The sequence below is a fragment of the Sinocyclocheilus rhinocerous genome, unplaced genomic scaffold, assembly GCF_001515625.1.
Source record: "Sinocyclocheilus rhinocerous isolate Xijiao unplaced genomic scaffold, SAMN03320098_v1.1 scaffold6264, whole genome shotgun sequence".
NCBI classification, from domain to species: Eukaryota; Metazoa; Chordata; class Actinopteri; order Cypriniformes; family Cyprinidae; genus Sinocyclocheilus; species Sinocyclocheilus rhinocerous.
The window spans coordinates 1-997 of record NW_015655426.1 but is presented as its reverse complement, the minus strand read 5'-3'; the positions used below and the strand labels follow the sequence as shown (position 1 = coordinate 997).

Here is a 997-nt window from a genome sequence, read left to right as displayed (position 1 = left end):
GAAAGGAACAATTGAAATCGCATCATATGACCCCTTTAAATTAATATGAACTCACCATTGAACCTTCTGTTTTTGTAGATTAAAGACATGATGCATAGAACTTCAATCGCAAAAGCACCTGCAGCTACTGCTGCCCAATGATGATTTCTAGATTCCAGACTTCCATCTGCAGGAAAAAATTTAACATATAATGTTCTAAACATTCTATAAATTCATGCGACAAGTAAATACTATAAATACCAATTCTGAGCTGCCAGCTGGAGTAGGAAGCTACTGTACAACAATTTTGCACACAATATTAAATTCTGACTGGTAATATGGTCATATTTACCCCATGATGTTGTAAATGTCTGATTGCTTTGCAGGACACGACACTCATAACTCTGTTTCTCATCTCTGTGTATCTTCACACTGGTTCTCGTCTGAAAGGTTTGATCATCATTAGGTCTGACTCCACTAGAGCTGAAGGGTTGGAGTGTGATGTTGTTTAGTGTGATGTTCATCTCTATGTGTTTGGGGTAGAAGCCAGTGGCCAGACAGGTCAGAATCAGCTCGCTTTGGTCACGAGGAGCTGCAGATGCAAACATGTGAAGAACTGGAGGAGCTGCAATATGAAGCGCATCATGAATAAAGGATAGTGGAACTACTCAACTGATTCTGAACAAGAAGACATAAATTATTGAGTTCAAAACCTTGAAGTCATTAGAGCAACACATACTGTTTTTCGAAGCATTAAATGTGGAGATCCAGTCCATGCAGTTGTTGAGGTATAACTGGAGAAGCTTATTGCGCAATCTGTCAGCGTCCCATTTCATTTTGGTTTCTTTTGCCTTTGGACTTTTATCAATCCACTGCAATGTGTAATGATTAAAGGCAATAAAATCCAGTCCATCATATCCGTACTCATCAAACGTATTCACATTCATCACTGATCCATCTGGACGTTTTTCCACCTCACAGCCAACTCTCCTCTGTAGTGTATGGAGGCCTAAACATG

The 997-nt window shown here is 39.5% G+C and overlaps 1 protein-coding gene across 1 annotated transcript; it reads right to left on the bottom strand.

Moving 5' to 3' along the window:
• Positions 1 to 55: 55 nt before the first annotated feature.
• LOC107718318 (HLA class I histocompatibility antigen, B-13 alpha chain-like) lies at positions 56 to 883 on the bottom strand (the record flags this gene model as incomplete). Its single annotated transcript, XM_016525347.1, has 3 exons — positions 719 to 883; positions 332 to 604; positions 56 to 166 (listed from the first exon to the last, which is right to left on the bottom strand). Coding segments are annotated over exons 1-3 (481 nt in total), but the record flags the coding sequence as incomplete, so codon positions are not given.
• Positions 884 to 997: the final 114 nt, after the last annotated feature.